The 18,349-nt window shown below is 43.7% G+C and overlaps 3 protein-coding genes and 1 long non-coding RNA gene across 8 annotated transcripts in view; 2 read left to right on the forward strand and 2 right to left on the reverse strand.

The window, feature by feature from the left end:
* LOC140290166 (protein NLRC3-like) overlaps positions 1-18,349 on the reverse strand; it is a 362,014-nt gene that overhangs the window by 55,653 nt on the left and 288,012 nt on the right. The gene's annotated exons all lie outside the window — the stretch shown is intronic.
* LOC140290202 (NLR family CARD domain-containing protein 3-like) overlaps positions 1-18,349 on the forward strand; it is a 556,114-nt gene that overhangs the window by 30,543 nt on the left and 507,222 nt on the right. The gene's annotated exons all lie outside the window — the stretch shown is intronic.
* On the reverse strand, positions 7,033-7,342 carry LOC140290722 (uncharacterized). Its single transcript, XR_011912386.1, has 2 exons — positions 7,271-7,342; positions 7,033-7,174 (listed from the first exon to the last, which is right to left on the reverse strand). It is a non-coding gene; the product is annotated as an uncharacterized lncRNA (long non-coding RNA).
* On the forward strand, positions 7,554-17,272 carry LOC140296030 (NLR family CARD domain-containing protein 3-like). The gene is made up of 10 exons (XM_072379696.1): positions 7,554-7,570; positions 7,675-7,812; positions 10,802-10,880; positions 11,042-11,249; positions 11,397-13,161; positions 13,916-14,101; positions 15,370-15,531; positions 16,253-16,299; positions 16,426-16,496; positions 16,902-17,272. Exons 1-10 carry the CDS (start codon positions 7,554-7,556, stop codon positions 17,052-17,054), a joined length of 2,826 nt encoding a protein of 941 aa, XP_072235797.1. The 3' UTR covers positions 17,055-17,272.

Raw genomic sequence — 18,349 nt, forward strand, 5'->3', positions numbered from 1 at the left:
CCTCTTACCTATCCTTCTCTCCTCACTCTCCTCAATCTGAAAAATATCTCTCTCTCACTTAACTCCCCAAACTATTTCCAAACTATATTAACGCTATCCAAATGCAAAGACACGGAGAAGATCCCATCATGATTAACTGTTTAGCTTTATCTTAAACTGCAAAGTCTTTGTTATATGTTCCATGTAATCAGTAGAACTGGAGAAGACTCTCAGCTCTCATGTCGACAAATATCTAGATTTAATTTAACAGGTAATATTGTTGTTAATATCGTTTTAAATGGTTAAATAATTAAAGTGCTTATTACAGAAGCTTTGTGTGCCACCATATCATATTTATTGATGTATTGAGGTTGTAATTGTTTAGGTTGCTCAGCTGATAAGCCTTACTTTCATCTATAAATCACATCAGGATTATCCATCCATCATCTGCCGCTTATCCGGGGGTCGGGTCGCGGGGGCAGCAGCTTGAGCAGAGAAACCCAGACGTCTCTGTCCCCGGCCACTTCCTCGAGCTCTTCCGGGGGGACCCCAAGGCGTTCCCAGGCCAGCCGAGAGACATAGTCTCTCCAACGTGTCCTGGGTCTCCCCCGGGGTCTCCTCCCAGTGTGACGTGCCCGGAACACCTCCCCAGGGAGGCGCCCAGGGGGCATCCTAACCAGATGCCCGAGCCACCTCATCTGACTCCTCTCAATGCGGAGGAGCAGCGGTTCTACTCCGAGCCCCTCCCGGATGACTGAGCTTCTCACCCTATCTCTAAGGGAGAGCCCAGACACCCTGCGGAGGAAACCCATTTCGACCGCTTGTATTCGCGATCTTGTTCTTTCGGTCACTACCCACAACTCGTGACCATAGGTGAGGATGGGAACGTAGATTGACCAGTAAGTAGAGAGCTTCGCCTTCTGGCTCAGCTCCCTCTTCACAACGACGGGTCGGTGCAGAGCCCGCAACACTGCAGACGCCGCACCGATCCGCCCGTCAATCTCCCGTTCCATTCGTCCCTCACTCGTGAACAAGACCCCGAGATACTTGAACTCCTCCACTTGGGGAAGGATCTCATTCCCGACCCGGAGAGAGCATTCCACCCTTTTCCGGCTGAGAACCATAGTCTCGGATTTGGAGGTGCTGATTCTCATCCCAGCCGCTTCACACTCGGCTGCGAATCGCTCCAGTGAGAGCTGAAGGTCACGGCCTGACGACGCTAACAGAACCACATCATCTGCAAAAAGCAGAGACCCGATTCTGAGGTCGCCAAATCGGACACCCTCAATGCCCTGGCTCCGCCTAGAAATTCTGTCCATAAAAGTTAGGAACAGAATCGGTGACAAAGTGCAGCCCTGACGGAGTCCAACTCTCACCGGAAACGTATCCGACTTACTGCCGGCAATGCGGACCAAACTCTGGCACCGGTCATACAGAGACCGAACGGCCCCTATCAAGGGGTCCGGCACTCCATATTCCCGGAGCACCCCCCACAGGACTCCACGAGGGACACGGTCGAACGCTTTCTCCAAGTCCACAAAAAAGTCCTTCAACCATATCCCGGGGGAGGTGGGGGACATTGAGTCCGAATGGGCCATGTTCCGTGACTCCATTGCCGAGGCAGCTGATCGGAGTTGTGGCCGTAAGGTGGTCGGTGCCTGTCGTGGCGGCAACCCTCGAACCTGCTGGTGGACACCAGTGGTGAGGGAAGCCGTCAAGCTGAAGAAGGAGTCCTATCGGGCCTTTTTGGCCAGTGGGACCCTGGAAGCAGCTGATAGGTACCGACAGGCCAGACGGGCCGCGGCTTCGGCGGTTGCTGAGGCAAAAACTCGGGCCTGGGAGGAGTTCGGTGAGACCATGGAGAACGATTTCCGGACGGCCTCGAAGAGATTCTGGTCCACCATCCGGTGTCTCAGGGGGGGGAAGCGGCTCACAGTCAACACTGTTTACAGTGGGGACGGGGCTTTGCTGACCTCAACTAGGGATGTTGTGAGTCGGTGGGGGGAGTACTTCGAGGAACTCCTCAATCTACCAACACGTGCTCGGAAGAGGCAGAGTCGGAGAGCTCGGAGACGGGGCCTCCCATTTCTGGGGCTGAGGTTGCCGAGGTGGTCAAAAAGCTCCTCGGTGGCAAGGCCCCGGGGGTGGATGAGGTCCGTCCTGAGTTTCTCAAGGCTCTGGATGTTGTAGGGCTGTCTTGGCTGACACGCCTCTGCAGCATCGCGTGGACATCGGGGACAGTGCCTCTGGACTGGCAGATTGGGGTGGTGGTCCCCCTCTTTAAAAAGGGGGACCAGAGGGTGTGTTCCAACTATAGGGGTATCACACTCCTCAGCCTCCCTGGTAAGGTCTATTCGGGGGTATTGGAGAGGAGGATCCGTCGGATAATCGAGCCTCGGATTCAGGAGATGCAGTGTGGCTTTCGTCCTGGCCGTGGAACAGTGGACCAGCTCTATACCCTCGGCAGGATCCTGGAGGGTGCATGGGAGTTCGCCCAACCAGTCTACATCAGGATTAGCAACAAGCAAAATGATCTCATGTTGTTCAGAAAATTCTAGAGTTTCATCTGTCCTGATTTTACAAGATAATCAATTGTTGCACATAAAGCCTTTGAAATATCTCATCAAACAAGATACCAACCTGAAATTAAAAATACGAGCTGGAAGCTGCTCACTGAGGGCACGTAATGCTCTTTAACTTTGTGGGATTCCACAAGTACAAAACAATGATGTGTTGAACTTGACTGCATGAATTCACAGGAAATTTATTTTGTATAATATGGAATTATGTCTCTGTCAGTGTAATAAATTTGGGAACAATGGAAGAGAGTGTGACTGTAAATAAATTGAACTAACAGATGTTCACCTGCAGAGTATCATGTGTCTGTAGTCATGAAAATCCATCTGGCCTCCGACAGGAAGTGATTCCAGTTTAGATGGAAATGGCATTTACTTGGATTTACTTGGATTGTATCTTTGAAGTGGCTTGAGATGACACTTGTTGTGATTTCAGCTCTATAATAATGAAACTGAATCTGCACTTTGATTTGAAAAAATCAGGGTCGTTCAGGATGAATTTCAAGCCCTTCAGAGCTTCTTCAAAGGTTTGTTTGTCACAAAAATAAAAGGTCTCGTGTTATTTAACATTTAATCAGTGTTCCAGCAGTGGTGGAACTGCAGAAAGGATCAATGGAGATGGAAGTGTGGATCACCAACCTCGAGGCCAGCTGCACATTCAAGCTCTCAGAAATGACAGTAAAAGCAATAATAACAGAGCGAGATGCTTTGAAGATGCTTTTTGCGTCAATGTGCTAATGAATCCAAACCAAACCCAGACAAAGTGCTCAGAGACCAGCGCTCATCCAGTTCCTGCAGCCAATCCAGTGTCAGGATACAGCAAAAGATTGAAAACAAATCTGTTCCCCAGTATGAGAGATGACCTGCAGAGCAGAGAAAGGCACATTTGTACCAGCAGCAGCAGGAAAATATGACCTGCTGATAAATGTGTGGGCGAAATGGCCAGATGAGTGTATTCTTTTTATGTTCACATCATAGCTGCTAAATTGTGTTAAGTTTAGTGTTATTTAAGTGGGAAATGTTCTTTTTCAGCGTTATTTTTCCATATTTTCCAAGCTATTACGTTAGATGTTTCAGGTTTCGTGTTCATCTTGTTCTTCGGATTTCTGTGTTCTGTTTCATCTGGAAATTAGTTCACTTTTGCATGTCAGTCAGTTTGCTTCCCGTTTCATTTTGTTTGCACAGTCCCTTGTGCATTTTATTTAGTTCTGCTTCTGCTTCCCTCCTGGTTACTGTTACTGATTGTATTAGTCATCGCCTCCCTCAGCACATGTATGAGCAGGGCTGCTCATTGTTGCTGCTCTGTGTTTGTGCCGGCTGATGATGAAGTTCTCATTCCTCTGACTCCTGCATGTGAATCTGGGTCCTCCTTCATCTACGAGCCGGTTAAGTTCAGCTCACTAATTAGATCACTGGAATTATCAGAAATATCCTGGATTACTCGTTTTACTGATGTTCCTGTTTTGCACATGAAGGACCACAATAACTGCTCAGCAGATGCAAATAGTTATTCAGGGGAAGCTCTCATACAATCAAGTCCACGTGGAGCAACAAACTGTGGGGTAGATAATCATCAGCAGAGAGCCACACATGCACCTTCTGATAGTTTTTACATTTTCATACCCCACTAAAGCCACTTCACTGCAGAAAGAGACAGTTCTTTACATTTCACCACCACCAAACACAAACACAACTCAGCTCACTGAGGCAGAATATTGATCCTAAACTGATTAAAATCCTCTCTGTGGTCACTCTGGAAGGACACAGCTGGCTCCAGTTCCAGCACTGGGAGAAGTTTGCTGCTGATGGTTTGATGTGAGAGCTGATAGAAGAGTCATGGACAGTTAGAGATGGTCATCTCACCTCTGAGCTTTGCTCTGGCTCTCATGTTCCCCACACAGTGAGGTTTTAGTGTCCTCACACTGATCCATGCTGCTGAATTCACATCAGCTCACACGCACTTTCTACCTTCATCTGCACATCAGCAGTGACACCCCTCAGTATATTTAAGATTAGTTAAAGCTGTACTCTTCATCTTGGACCCTTAGATACTGTAACCAGAGATTATTGGTGGTTACACACATGGTTTAAAACCCTTCCCTTTTTATTATATTTACATTAATTATGTTGATCCCTGTTGATTTCCCAGAAAGGTGATCTAGTTAGGTGGTAGTTAGCTGTGGAGTCTGAGGCAGAGGAAGCTGCTGGATTTCTACCATCAGTCCAGTAGATGGAGGCATGGACCTGCAGCCCAGCCCACACAGCATGATTCTGATGATGATGAAGCAACATCTCCTGATTCACTCTGACTGGAAGCTTCAGTCACTTCAACATTTATAACACTTACACTTTAGATTTTAGATTTTTTTTTAACAGGAAAAGCAAACAATGACAGATGTTAGATCTCAGCTTTGAGGTGTTTCAGAAAACAGATGAAAACTCTAAATGTTTGTTCTTAAACTACTTGAACTAAACCAAAAAGAAAATCTGAAAAGAGGAAACAAGACTAAATGTTTTCCACTTGGATTATACACAACAATAAAGTAACACTGTCATTTTATTCAAGCAGCAGGAAGCTGTTGTGTCTGACTTTAAAGTTGAAAACAGCGGTTTGATTTTTAGGAAAAAACAGTTTAAATCCACCTGATCGATGTAAACATCCTGTAGACTGACCTTCAAACTCAGGAGTGATCACAATTTGTTCTGAAATAAGAAGTGAACGTGTTCCCCAAACATTACAGAGCAGAAACAAACAGGAAAGTTACTGAAGACAAAGCTCAGACTCACAGTTTGTTCAAACAGAGCGTTAAAGAAGAGGACTCTCCTCTCCACAGACTAAGACACAGGTGAGCTGCGACCTGGAATGAGTCACAGCTCCACCCCTGATGGGGGCGGGGCAGGTAGTAGGTGGGGATTTTCTCACCAACAGTAGAATTCGTTAATATTACTCACAACAATGGAAATAATTCAACATCACTTCTAAAACCACTCATGTTAACCACATGCTGTTTTTATCAGTTCCTACTGAAAATGCTCAATAAATCACAAACTTTCACATGATTCACATCCAGCCCATAAAAGTTTATCATTAATCTTATTTTTATTATCTTGTTTTGAACACTTTTGATTGGATGTTTGTTATCAGAAACATTTAAAGTGTTTAGCTGCAGTCCAGCAGCTTCTATAAGTCACAATAACTTCACCTGATTCTCTGGTTTACCATCTCACCTGTAACTCATGTACCAGCAGTGACCACTGAAAGAGATGAATTAGCACCAAAAATGAGTCAACTTTGGTCCTGAATGCAGCGCATTGAAAGCTTTTTCCCTCACACACAAACTGGGAACAAAAACACTTCAGTTTGCTCTGAAGTCTTCTCTTCACCAGAGTTTTGGTTCCAACTACATGAAATAATTAATAATTTTCTTCTGTTTTTTAAGTGCAGGTGCTGATCAGTGATTGGACTGAGGGCTTCAGCTCTGTTTAAACTGTTTGCTCTGCAGGTTAATTATTGATGAACTAAAGTCATATAAAGCTGCAGCAGCTGACCTCTGATCACTTTAAGACTCTTTTATGGTTTGAAGAGTTTCAGAGTGACGGCAGCCTGCAGACACAGAGGACTGATGTCGCAGAAGCAGCAGAGGATTTCCTCTTCTTCTACACAGACCTACACAGCAGAGAGCTGCAGAGGGAAGAAGTTCATGGAAGAGGCTGAGTAAGTGACACTTTGTGTAACTGACACTTTGTTCAAAGAGAGAGATTTCCTCTGCTGATGAGACACAAGTCATGTGAGCTGAGAGTAAACAGCAACAATCAGTGTGTGTTGATGAGGAGCTGCAGCTTGTTACTAACATGAAATGTTTCCTACTCAGTCTGCTGCTGTTTTCTCCTCCAACAGAGGAACTCTGACTGGAATGTGCTGTTCAAAAACACCCAGACAGAGCTGTTGGACCGGACTCTGACCCTGTTTAACTTGAATATTTAACTTAACTTATTTTATGAAAGATCATAATGCAGGTGTGTCTGGAGCCTCTGTGTGTGATCATGTGGACTCATCAGTGGGTGAATAATATTTAACAGAGAGCAGTGAGCGCTCCCTGGTGGTTCCTGTCAGTCTGCAGTGATCCTGCAGGATGGATTTCTGGAGTCCTGCTGCTACTTATCTACAGTGTAGCTGTTCATGTACAGTTCAGTTCTACATTCAGCCCATCAGAGTGTTTCAGATATCAGATTTATCATCATGCTGCAGGTTCAGATAATCAGAGTGTGTCAATGAATGGAAATGTTTCATCATCATCATCATCATCATCATCATCATCATCATCATCATCATCATCATCATCATCATCATCATCAGGATCATGATGTCGGTGCTGCTCCATGCCTCCATCTATAGGACTGATGGAAGTACAGCAGCTGATCTTTTTACAGCCCAAATGATGGAGAGGAGGATTTGAGTTGATGTGCAGATGAATGATTTGTGTTTCCTCTGCAGATGAAGGTAGAAAGTGTGTGTGAGCTGATGTGAATTCAGCAGCATGGATCAGTGTGAGGACACTAAAACCACTCTGTGTGGGGAACATGAGAGCCAGAGCAAAGCTCAGAGGTGAGATGACCATCTCTAACTGTCCATGACTCTTCTCCATGTCAGAGCTCAGCACTCACATCACCAAACCACCTTTATTCACAGGAACCAACCTGGAACAGAACCAGACCCAGAACCTGAACCCAGCTGTGTGTCCTTTAAGAGCAATGAGTCAATGGGTCTTCCTCTTTACTTCAAATCAGACCAACATCCATCCTTTAAGAGGTGAGCTGAGTGTAAATGTTGTAACAGAGTAAAATGTAGCAGAGTGAGTTTGAACAGTTTTTATTCCAACATGTGTTTATTGTGAGCTCAGCTCTGTTTCACATCCATTTCTCCATTGTATTGGAAATTAACTTTTCTTCAGTCTGTAGCAGTATATGTTGTGATCTTTTATTCACAATTGCTAATCAATGGATCCACCAAGTCAGTAATTATATTTTTGTCTCTCAGAATTGATCAAAACAACTTTTTTTTCTGGTAGAATTTCATGGAAAATATTGACTTTTTTTCAAACAAATCTTTTTCTTTCAGGATCTCTCCAAATTTTCCGACTGAATTTCACATTGAACCTGAACTAGAACCTGGACCCAGCTGTGTGTCCTATAAGAGCAACGAGTCAATGGGTCTTCCTCTTTACTTCAAATCAGACCAACATCCATCCTTTAAGAGGTGAGCTGAGTGTAAATGTTGTAACAGAGTAAAATGTAGCAGAGTCAGTTTGAACAGTTTTTATTCCAACATGTGTTTATTGTGAGCTCAGCTCTGTTTCACATCCATTTCTATGTTCATATATGAAGCGGTGTGTGTTGAATGTTTTCCACAAACACATCCTCCATCACCTACTGCCACATTTAAACTTTGCTTGTCATTATAAAAATGCAATATATTTCTATCTGTCACACATAGGAAATCTAAGTATTGAGTCCACTTTGTGCTGGAAATGAACTGTTGTACAGTCTGTAGCAGTAGATGCTGTGATCATTTATTTACATTTGCTAATAAACTGATGCACCTCTAACTTAACTAACACATATATGAGTTCATAACAAAATTGTGGACATCCACAACCTTTTCTTCTGATTGTTTTATTTTATAACAACACACACTTCAACAGCAGAGAGAACAGCAGACATTCTGCATTAGAGGTTTGAATCAGACAGCTTTATCTGTCTGTAGATATAAAGCTTGTAATACTTGGCATCAAACCTGGAACCCTCACTCTAGTTTGATGGATGTGAACGTGTGTGTGATGGATGTAGGACTTAGTTTGTTTCCATAGAAAATATCTGTTATTCCGTTACTTTACAAAAGCAAGACGGAGGGTTTATGATATTTGCTTATTATTTATTTTCATTTACTGTTCTCAGTATATTTTAAATTTATTATTTAGTTTTATTTCCAGATACCTTCAACAAATCACCTTCTGATTTTGAAACAGGATCGGGTATTTGCTTGCTCAGATATATGAAGAAAACGTACCTCCTGACTGTGTTCTGGGTGTAGTGAAGATTATAATCTATGTTTTTTAATCAGGAGGAAGCTGGAGAGCGCTGAACCCAGCTGGTTCTCCATGAAGAATCCTCCCATATCTGACAGATATGGATACCAACAGGTAGCACAGAGGTAAGAAAGATTATTAAAATCTAGGGCTGTCATAGTTAACGTATTAATCGCGATGCGATTAATTAAAAACAATATTTTTTTTGATCGCGATTAATCGCTGAATTAGCAATTGGCTTAATGAATAGGAGAAAAGTCACTAAGAGTTCAGTGTTCTGAATCTGATGTGTCAAAGGACAGCAGTTTTTCATTCATTTAACTGTCATTAGGCCCTGTTCTGTTTTCGTTTGTTGTCTACTACCTCTTCAGGTTTAAGATCACATTTTTGTGACATTTTATGTACTGTTCATCCATCCATTGTCTGCCGCTTCTCCGGGGGTGAGGTCGCGGGGGCTGCAGCTTGAGCAGAGAAACCCAGACGCCCCCGTCCCCGGCCACTTCCTCCAGCTCTTCCCGGGAGACCCCCAGGCGTTCCCAGGCCAGCCGAGAGACATAGTCTCTCCAATGTGTCCTGGGTCTTACCCGGGGTCTCCTCCCAGTGGAACGTGCCCGGAACACCTCACCAGGGAGGTGTCCAGGAGGCATCCTAACCAGATGCCCGAGCCACCTCATCTGGCTCCTCTCAATGCGGAGGAGCAGAGGTTCTATTCCGAGCCCCTCCCAGATGATTGAGCTTCTCACCCTATCTCTAAGGAAGAGCCCAGACACCCTGCGGAGGAAGCCCATTTCGACCGCTTGTATTCGCGATCTCGTTCTTTCAGTCACTACCCACAACTCGTGACCATATGTGAGGGTACGAACGTAGATTGACCGGTAAATCGAGAGCTTCGCCTTCTCAGCTCCTTCTTCTCAACGACGGGTCGGTGCAGAGCCCGCAACACTGTGGATACCGCACTGATCCGTCCGTCTATCTCCCGCTCCATTCGTCCTTAACTCGTGAACAAGACCCCGAGATACTTGAACTCCTCCACTTGGGGAAGGATCTTATTCCCGACCCGGAGAGAGCATTCCACCCTTTTTATGTACTGTATTTTTAAATAGACATTTCAAGTGGGTCTACAATGCACGTTTTTATTAAAAGATAGTTTTTCTTTGTGTTTATTTGATTATAATTCTATATTCTTAATATAGAGATTAATCGTGGGTTAACTATGGAAAAATGTGATTAATCGTTTGACAGCCCTATTAAAATCATAACAAAGTGCTGCATCAGAATAATTTTGAGAAAGTTTCACAAACAGCTGTTTATATGTAAAACCTTCACAACATCTGTGCTCACTGCAATTAGTCTTATACAATCAAACACCAATCAGCTCCACTCCAGGGCCTTTGTTCATGTGTTCTTCAACTGGAAGGAAGAGTTGAGATTCACTAAAACTTAATTCTGGACAAAAGATGTGCATCCTTCAGTATGTTGTTAAAACTCTGAGGTACATATCCTGTCAGCAAAGACAGACTGATCAAATCCAATATAGAGATGTTGGTTAAGAGGGAAATCTTCCTGAACAGTCTGGTTGGGTTTAGAAGAAGCTATTGTTGTTGTTAGCAGACCCAAAGGGGGACTCAGAACAAACTGGAGGGATTATATATCCCATCTGGCCTGGGGTCACCTCCAGGGTCCCCCAGGAGGAGCTGGAGAGAGTAGTTGGAGAGAGGGATGAATGGGTTTTACTGCTGGACCTGTTGTGTTCATCACATGTAAGAGATGACAGCATAGAGGATGTGCCCACAACGACTGTGCTCTTCTACCACAGCAGAATATTGTCTTGTGTATAAAAAACATGGTTATATTAACATTGGTCCTGTGGAATTGTCTAAAGCTAGGGACATCTTCAAGTTATGTTTAAAGCAAAAGAAGAAAAACACGCACATGTTGAATGACTGAAAACAACTTATAAATATCTTGGTGGTCCACAGCAAGGTCAATAAATGCATAATAAAATATAAGTTATTGAAGCTCCACTGAAATACAGACAGAAATTATATTTCACCTTTGACAGAGTTGCAATCAACAATCTAATTAATAGGACCTTTACCTTGTGTTTGTCTCTGTGTGGACAGACAGAATGTGAGCTCATTCTTCATGATTCCTCCACAGAGTGGACCAGCAGAGCTCAGAGGTTCCCAGTGGTCAGTCTGCCCAGCAGCATCAAACACAGCTGGACTCCATATTTATGGTCTGTACATGTACAGCAACTATTCTCCATCTATTCTGTTCACAGTCATCTCCATGCTGCACTTTGTAGACCAGTGGATTGTCAGTGTGTCCAACATGGATCTGATATTTGGCTCCATGATTTCAGTCTGATTGGCTCATTCATATAGTATTCTGTTCCAGCTGCTGGAGGACATCATGCTCACTTTTGTGAAGGAGGAGCTGAAGAAGATCCAGAAGGTTCTGAGTCCAGATTACCCAGAATGCTTAGAGAGTCAGAGGGAGGATGAGGATGAAGAGCAGAGGAGCAGCAGAGAGGCATTAGTGAAGATCACAGTTCACTTCCTGAGGAGAATGAAGCAGGAGGAGCTGGCTGACCGTCTGCAGAGCAGTAAGAGGATTTCTCTAAAGATTTAACCTGCTGGATAAATGACACATTTACTGATGTCTCAACACACAGAACAACAGATGTTCAAATACTCATTCATTACAGGGTTGAAAGGTTTATTTACTATTGTTACTCTATGTGTTCATTCAGAACTTTGTGGACGTAAACTTAAATCTGCTCTGAAGAAGAAGTTCCAGTGTGTGTTTGAGGGGATTTCTAAAGCAAGAAACCCAACCCTTCTGAATCAGATCTACACAGAGCTCTACATCACAGAGGGAGGGACTGGAGAGGTCAATGATGAACATGAGGTCAGACAGATTGAAACAGCATCCAGGAAAGCAGGCAGAGCAGAAACAACCATCAGACAAGAGGACATCTTTAAACTCCCACCTGGAAGAGATGAACCAATCAGAACAGTGATGACAAAGGGAGTGGCTGGCATTGGGAAAACAGTCTTAACACAGAAGTTCACTCTGGACTGGGCTGAAGGCAAAGCCAACCAGAACATCCAGTTCATGTTTCCATTCACTTTCAGAGAGCTGAATGTGCTGAAAGAGAAAAAGTTCAGCTTGGTGGAACTTGTTCATCACTTCTTTACTGAAACCAAAGAAGCAGGAATCTGCAGCTTTGAAGAGTTCCAGGTTGTGTTCATCTTTGACGGTCTGGATGAGTGTCGACTTCCTCTGGACTTCCACAACAAGGAGCCCCTGACTGATGTTACAGAGTCCACCTCAGTGGATGTGCTGCTGACAAACCTCATCAGGGGGAACCTGCTTCCCTCTGCTCGCCTCTGGATAACCACACGACCTGCAGCAGCCAATCAGATCCCTCCTGACTGTGTTGGCATGGTGACAGAGGTCAGAGGGTTCACTGACCCACAGAAGGAGGAGTACTTCAGGAAGAGATTCAGAGATAAGAAGCGGGCCAGCAGGATCATCTCCCACATCCAGACATCACGAAGCCTCCACATCATGTGCCACATCCCAGTCTTCTGCTGGATCACTGCTACAGTTCTGGAGGATGTGCTGAAAACCAGAGAGGGAGGAGAGCTGCCCAAGACCCTGACTGAGATGTACATCCACTTCCTGGTGGTTCAGGCCAAAGTGAAGAAGGTCAAGTATGATGGAGGAGCTGAGACAGATCCACACTGGAGTCCAGAGAGCAGGAAGATGATTGAGTCTCTGGGAAAACTGGCTTTTGAGCAGCTGCAGAAAGGAAACCTGATCTTCTATGAATCAGACCTGACAGAGTGTGGCATCGATATCTCAGCAGCCTCAGTGTACTCAGGAGTGTTCACACAGATCTTTAAAGAGGAGAGAGGGCTGTTCCAGGAGAAGGTGTTCTGCTTCATCCATCTGAGTGTTCAGGAGTTTCTGGCTGCTCTTCATGTCCATCTGACCTTCATCAAGTCTGGAGTCAACCTGCTGGAAAAACAAGCAATCTTAAATAAATCTAAAATAGAAGAAGAGACTCTCTTCTATCAGAGTGCTGTGAACAAGGCCTTACAGAGTCCAAATGGACACCTGGACCTGTTCCTCCGCTTCCTCCTGGGTCTTTCACTGCAAACCAATCAGAGTCTCCTACGAGGCCTGCTGACACAGACAGGAAGTAGCTCACAGACCAATGATTACATCAAGAAGAAGATCAGTGAGAATCTGTCTGCAGAGAGAAGCATCAATCTGTTCCACTGTCTGAATGAACTGAATGATCGTTCTCTCGTTGAAGAGATCCAACGTTACCTGAGTTCAGGAAGTCTCTCCACAGATGAACTGTCTCCTGTTCAGTGGTCAGCTCTGGTCTTCATCTTACTGTCATCAGGAAAAGATCTGGATGTGTTTGACCTGAAGAAATACTCTGCTTCAGAGGAGGCTCTTCTGAGGCTGCTGCCAGTGGTCAAAGCCTCCAACAAAGCTCTGTAAGTTATCATCGTTCAAAAACACAGCTGTTTTTTCAACAGGAGAAATAAATAATGTATTACTTGTCACTTTGTTATTATCTGTTCAGGCTGAGTGGCTGCAAGCTGTCAGAGAGAAGCTTTAAAACTTTGTCTGAAATTCTCAACTCCCCGTCTTCCAATCTGAAAGAGCTGGACCTGAGTAAAAACAATTTGAGAGATTCAGGGGTGAAGCAGCTGTGCGTTGGATTAAAGAGTCCACACTGTGAACTGGAATCTCTCAGGTTCGAATGCTCTGATACTGTCTGATTTTACATTATACCAGCTGATGGTGTTATAAAAGATGAAAATAAAGTTCAAATGAGAAAAATATCCAGATTGAATAGAATATTGTAGAATAGAATAGAGACATTTACTTTTCAGCAGCCTGTCAGTAATTAAGCTTTTCAGTGCAGTCTTGGTGTCATTTATGGGATGAGAAACATTGTCCAGGCGTGATCATAGCTTGGCTAGCATTCATCCTTCAAATCCCCCTCAGCGTCCTCTGACCATTTCTTCACTCGATGTGTGTGTCAGCTGGATTTAATGGGTAGCAGAGGGGGTTTAGAGCTGACCGTTGTTGAGACGATTGTTGAGTTGGAGGTGGGGTGGGTTAGATGACATGAGCTGCGGTATGATTGATCCTACTGGACAAGGGGCAGGTGACTGATCAAACTTGCTGAATAAATGTTTGGATCATTTGTTTACCATTCTCTGATTATGACTGTTTCTGCAGACTGAGAGGCTGTAACCTCCCAGAGAGAAGCTGTGAAGCTCTGTCCTCAGTTCTCAGCTTCCAGTCCCCCAGTCCTTCCAATCCTTTGACAGAACTGGACCTGAGTAACAACGACCTGCAGGATTCAGGACTGAAGCTGCTGTCTGTTGGACTAAGTAGTCTACATTGTAGACTGGAATCTCTCAGGTCAGGATTCATCATCCAATTGTACAACTTATTAAAGTAAATCATTAGATCTCTTGCTATTTAATATAGCTGAACCAAGTAATTTCCCTCCCCAAAACGGTAGCAAATGTTTTTCTACTTCGGAAATGTTTTTGAATATATATTATAATTATTTTCTCACTTTTGAAACAATAATTTAAGTTTCTCTGGAGTCATTCAATGATTTTTGATGGATTTTGTGTCTGGTCCTCTGGGTGAAAACAGGGCTCTTGGTAATCCATCTAACTTTTTATTGAACAAAATTTCCCGTCTTCTCTGTAGACCATCTTAAAGGGGCACTCCGGTATTTTTAAACCTAGACCTTATGTCTGGCATGAAATACGTTTATCTACTCACCGAGAACAGCGAAAGTCTGCGTCGTTCGGAAAATATCTAGTTTTTGGACTTCTGGGCTGGAATTTTCTCTCCGGGTTTAGGATGAGCCCTTGTCTCAGGCGGGTCACTTTACTGCAGCTGTGAGTCACAGAAGGGAAGTTTTTGGCTTTTGTTTGTGAGTATGCACCAAACTGGCTGTTGTTTATCTCTCTGCGTGGCGTCCCACAGAGGGTGTCACCTGGGGATTCCTATGTTCTTCTGAGGAACTTCAATGCCCATGTTGGCAATGGCATGGCATGACCTGGAGAGAAGTGATTGGGAGGAACGGCCTCCCTGATCTGAACCCCAGTTGTGTCTCATTTATGGACTGTGTGAGCTGTGGATTGTCCATCACAAACAGTAACTCTTCAGTAACTCTAAACCCCTTTCAAATAATCTTCTTCCATGAATCTAGTGACAACTGAATAAATTGGTGTCCTGTGCTGGTTCCACTGAGAGGGGCCTGATAACTGATTTTCTGATTCTACTTTTAGAAACTCTTAGAGAGCAAAGTATTCTGTTGGGAAAATTTCCAACTAGATCTTTAAGATGTGATGAAATCCTTCTCCGTAGCAACCACTGATGCTGCAGCCCTTCTAGCTACTCAGTGTCCCCCAGGACAACCAAGCCCTAAAGCCCCCCTTCTTGAGCCCTTTGTCTGATTCCTCCCCTGAGACCAATTTGTCATAGGAGACCAGTGGTTAACGCACGGGGATACTCAAACCCTTCCACCATGTTAAGGTGGTGATTCTACGAAGGGAGTGTACTGTTTCATTTTGTCACTTTAACAGATTGATGAAGCTGTTAATGTTGGGTATCTCATGTGAAAACAGCTTAAGAGTTTCAGCCATGTATGTTGTTTTGTGTGTCTGCAGCCTGTCAGGCTGTCTGATCACAGAGGAAGGCTGTGCTTATCTGGCCTCAGCTGTGACCTCCAACCCCTCCCATCTGAGAAAGCTGGATCTGAGCTACAACCATCCAGGAGACTCAGGAGTGAAGCTGCTGAAGGCTGCAATGAAGGATCCACACAAACTCAGGTATGGAGAGGCCTGCTGCAGCATATTGTTAATATGTCTTGCACAGATACAGAACCAAACTTTTCTACCGCTTGAAAATATCTTGAAAGTAGGAACATTTATATTGAAAACACTGAATTGTTATGTTTGACTACTAAGACACTGTTAACATTAATTTCCCCTGTTAATTTGTATGATTCTTAAAGTATTTATACTACTTACTTGAGGGTGGATGTGTCCAATTACATAACCAAGGTACTCTACCTCAGTCTTGGCGATGTGTCATTTGTGTGCATTGATGACTAATTCAAAAAATTTGGATCTGTTGACAGACATCAGAGACATAATTAATTCATGACTGTGTGTTTGTTCTAATCCCACTTAAATGCTAAGATAAAAACTGTAATAAATGCCAACACAAGCAAACCTGGGATAGTAAATGCAGCAACATTACGGTGGCAGTGCTAAACTAAAACAACATGAGCACATGTAAAAGAAATGTTAATGGATAAGATGTGTCAGGGAAAAGTGGTGAGTAGATGAGATCTCACACACTTTGTTACAGTCAGTCAAGATTAAATGAAAATGAAAATTTTCAAAATTACTCTTTACTGTACTCAATACCAGTGGATGTGTCCAGATGTTTTCCTGTTCCTTTCTTAGTGTAGAACAATGTGTGTGTGTGAGCCATGTTTACATGCTGAAAGAGACTGTGCTGCTCTGACACCCCTCCTTCTTTCAGGGTGGAGCCTGCTGGAGAACGATGGTTGACACCAGGTCTGAGGAAGTGTAAGTGTGTTCTTCATCTGATTCATGACATCCAACCATCTTCACACTGTCACATCACTCATTGATCAAAGTGAACAGATGATAGATCAATAACTGCAGCTGGATTGTGTTTGTTCTCTCCATCAGATTCCTGTCAACTCACAATCGACACAAACACAGTGAACAGAAACCTGAAACTGTCTGACAACAACAGGAAGGTGACACATGTGGAGGAGGTTCAGTCATATCCTGATCATCCAGATAGATTTGACTGGTGGCCTCAGCTGCTGTGTAGAAATGTTCTGACTGGTCGCTGTTACTGGGAGGTCGAGTGGAGAGGAGAAGTTTATATATCAGTAAGTTACAGAGGGATCAGAAGGAGAAGAGACAGCGATAACTGTGTGTTTGGATGGAATGATCAATCTTGGAGTCTGAGCTGCTCTGATGGAGGTTACTCTGTCTGTCACAATAAGAGAGAAACTACCATCTCCTCCTCCTCCTCCTCCTCCTCCTCCTCCTCCTCCTCCTCCTCCTCCTCCTCCTCCTCCTCCTCCTCCTCCTCCTCCTCCTCCTCCTCCTCCTCCTCCTCCTCCTCCTCCGTCTCTAACAGAGCAGCAGTGTATGTGGACCGTCCTGCTGGCACTCTGTCCTTCTACAGAGTCTCCTCTGACACACTGATCCACCTCCACACCTTCAACACCACATTCACTGAAGAACCTCTGCATCCTGGACTTGTTGTCTGGTACAAGCCTGTTTCCTCAGTGTCTCTGTGTTGAGTATAAAGAGTGTCCTCCTGTCAGAGAATCACTGTTGAACAGATAGTTCAGTCTATACATGTCTGTCTCTTTCACTCAGAAACACCTTTTCAGATTCATGGATTCAGTCAGTAGCTGTTTGAAACTCTTCTAAATGATTTGTTGGAAACTTCTTCCTCTTCCAGTCCTTTAAAGATGGAAAATAACATTCATCCATGATGTTGGAAAAGAGAACCGAAATGATCCTTTACAAACAATATTTTGACTTGAAAAGTTGACAGCACTTGCTTTGGATTGAAGGTTTGTGATCAAATAAAAATGCTATTGGTTATTCAACACAATGATAATAAATAAAGTGAAATATAGATTTGATATTATCCATTTTATTATTCTTTTATGTTGTACTGGAGACTCTGGAGAGTTGTACAGTAGTTGGATTGTTCCAGAATTGGAGGATAATTTAGGCTTTAAGAACCTGTAATATAGAATTTGTGAAAGTGAAGGATAAATGCAATCATCTAAATAAAAGATCAAAACTTTTTAATGACTTTGTTAAGTTTCTGTAAAAAATGTCCAGTTTCTCTAATTCAAGCTCTTAGAGTTTCCAGCAGATCTTATTACAATTGAAAGAACTTTACTAAAGTATTCAAGGAATTCAAAAACACTGCTTTGGGGCGGATGTAGAGCAGCTGTCCACCATTCGGAAGGTCATGGTTCGACCAGGCTTCCCCCGGGTCACTTGTCGAAGCAGCCTTGGCCAAGACACTGAACCCACGCTGCCTAACTATGAATATGTGTAAATGGAGTAGGAAGCATGTACTTATGTATAGACTAAGATGCGCAGTGTGAGTGAATGTGGCATGTAGTGTTGCAAACGCTTTGAATAGTCAGCTTGACTAGCAAAGCGTTATCCAAGTACAGCCCATTTACCCTCGTCTGTGGTCCTGCTGTTTATCTTCTGACCACCAGATGAAGACAAATCCCCATCAATAAAGACTCCACTTCCTTCACAGTTAAGAGATTTTAGTGACGTCAAAGAGTAAACATAAATCAATAATGTTTATGAAAAGATGATCATCAGTGTTTGTCCAGTCATGATATCAGAGACAAACTGGTCCTGTGCTGGCATTAAAGGTGATTGGAGCAGCTGCAGCCACATGTTCTGATCTGATATAGAAGACCAGAAAGAAGACAAACTGATTCCTAAACACTTCATTTAAATAAAAGGTACAGATTCCAAACAATGAGACTTGTTTGTTTCAGGTTCACTCAGAGTGTATCCAGAAAGCTGCTGCACGTTAATAATTGATTATAAT

Source organism: Leuresthes tenuis, unplaced genomic scaffold, assembly GCF_036924035.1.
Source record: "Leuresthes tenuis unplaced genomic scaffold, fLeuTen1.0.hap1 SCAF_1, whole genome shotgun sequence".
NCBI classification, from domain to species: Eukaryota; Metazoa; Chordata; class Actinopteri; order Atheriniformes; family Atherinopsidae; genus Leuresthes; species Leuresthes tenuis.

What these genes read in the sequence shown, in the direction of transcription:
- LOC140296030 (XM_072379696.1), top strand. An exon ending in CAACATCCATCCTTTAAGAG is followed by an intron (nt 7,813 to 10,801) that starts GTGAGCTGAGTG and finishes ATTCCTCCACAG; the next exon opens with AGTGGACCAGCAGAGCTCAG. An exon ending in GGCTGACCGTCTGCAGAGCA is followed by an intron (nt 11,250 to 11,396) that starts GTAAGAGGATTT and finishes GTGTTCATTCAG; the next exon opens with AACTTTGTGGACGTAAACTT.